Source organism: Pelophylax lessonae (genome assembly GCF_965119305.1).
Source record: "Pelophylax lessonae genome assembly, chromosome: 1".
NCBI classification, from domain to species: Eukaryota; Metazoa; Chordata; class Amphibia; order Anura; family Ranidae; genus Pelophylax; species Pelophylax lessonae.
In genome coordinates, this window is record NC_138768.1 from 761,741,516 (window position 1) to 761,743,446 (window position 1,931).

The 1,931-nt window shown below is 48.5% G+C and overlaps 1 protein-coding gene across 1 annotated transcript; it reads left to right on the plus strand.

The window, feature by feature from the left end:
* The first annotated feature begins 867 nt into the window (after positions 1–867).
* On the plus strand, positions 868–1,655 carry RABL3 (RAB, member of RAS oncogene family like 3). Its single transcript, XM_082243563.1, is given in 2 exon segments — positions 868–1,025; positions 1,028–1,655. Coding segments are annotated over 2 exon segments (705 nt in total). The 5' UTR covers position 868; the 3' UTR covers positions 1,576–1,655.
* The last annotated feature ends 276 nt before the right edge of the window (positions 1,656–1,931 follow it).

A 1,931-nucleotide genomic window follows, 5' to 3' on the forward strand; every position in this document is an offset into this window, starting at 1 on the left:
ATTTTTTTTTTTTTTTTGGATAGTGGATGGTTATGACCTTTTCAGTTGTTTTTGCAATACCATTGTGGAGATTTTCCTTAAAGCGGAGTTCCACCTAAAACAAAAAAAATTACATAAAAATACCCCCAGGACAGTCAGGGCTAGTGCATTCCACAATGGATAGCCTCTGAACTGTCCCAGGTTGCACTTACCTTTTAGAAGAAATACTTACCTTGAGAATGTCTTGTCCAGCGCTGCCATCTCAGATGTGGGCAGCTGAAGCCAGCGCGATCCTCTTCTTCGTCCTCTTCCGTCCCACGATGCACTGCATCGGCCCCGCCGTCACTTCTGGGGCTGCAGCGTCATCCCTGCACAGCTTCTGGGCATGCCCAGAAGCTGTTTTTGCACCAGAACTGACGTTGGGGCCGGTGCAGGCGCATTGATTCCTGGGAGCGATGACGTACAGCTCCCAGGAATCATTGCAAGCCAGGAAGTGACGGTGGCTGCCGTGGCCGCAGAGGGAGGAAGAGGAAGTAAGGTAAGTATATTTTCTTCTAAAACAAGGTAAGTAAAAAAAAAAAAAAAAAGGCGATTATACATTTGTTTTTCAGGTGACCCGGAACAAGAAGATGGACCGAAGTTCAATTTTAGGGTGGAACTCCACTTTAACGACATGTCCCATGGTCAAAACAGGAAGTGAAAAGAAATTTCTCCAAAGTGAGGAAATACCTTGTTGTCACCAGGGTCAACATGTTTGAAGATTTCCCACTATTGCTTTTCTGGTGACAACCCAAAATATGGGATTTTCTTTCACTTTCAAAGATAATTGTAAACAGAAAAAATCCTCTGCTCTCAAACCAAAACTAAAAAAAAAAAAATTGCGGCTGACATGGCGGCTCTGGATAGGGTGAAGGTTCTGGTGCTGGGGGACTCAGGAGTGGGGAAATCCTCCCTCGTCCATCTGCTGTGCCAGAACCAGGTGCTGGGGAACCCCTCATGGACTGTCGGCTGTTCGGTGGATGTGAGACTACATGAATACAAGGAGGGGACCCGGAGGAGAAGACATTTTTCATCGAACTTTGGGACGTTGGGGGATCGGTCGGGAGCGCCAGCAGCGTAAAGAAGGCCAGAACCGCCTTCTACAACGGCATCAATGGTATCCTCCTCGTCCATGATCTCACCAACAAGAAGTCATCTCAGAATCTTCACCACTGGCTGCTGGAGTCTCTCAACAAAGATCAACAGCCCACAGGTGTGCTGGTCACCGGTGGGGACTATGACCGGGAAAACTTTGCCGATAACCAGATCCCCCTGTTGGTCACTGGGACTAAACTGGACCAGATCCCGGAGGCCAAGCGCACCGAGGTCCTGACCCGCACTGCGTTCCTGACGGAGGATTTCAATGCCGAAGAGATGAATCTGGACTGCAACAACACGCGTGGGCTCGCCGCGGGGTCCTCCAATGCTGTCAAACTTAGCAGGTTCTTCGACAAGGTGATTGAGAAGAGATATTATTCCAGGGACACCAGCACGATTCCAGGATACTCAGACCGGAAGCGGTTCGGAGGATCATTCAAGAGCTTGCACTATGACTGAGACACACAGCAGCCTTTCTGAAGAGGAGAGCCAAGATGCCACACCTGACACCCCACCCCTGACGAAATGTGTCTATCCCCGCCCCCCTCTAAGAGAGCAAAGCAGGTACAAAGAAAGTACTTTTTTTTTTTTCCGTGGTTCATACCTGCTCTACAGGCTAATCGGGGGGAGGAGGAGGGGGCACACAAGTCTTCCTTTTTTGAATTTTTCCACCTGTGGCTGAGGAAATGACACCCCCAGACACAGAAAAGGCTATTATTTCCTTAACCAATATCAGGTTTATCTGCAGATATTGATTAGCCAGAACAATGTCTCGTATTGTGGGGAACCTGCTAATAGTTTTTAGTACATTTGGG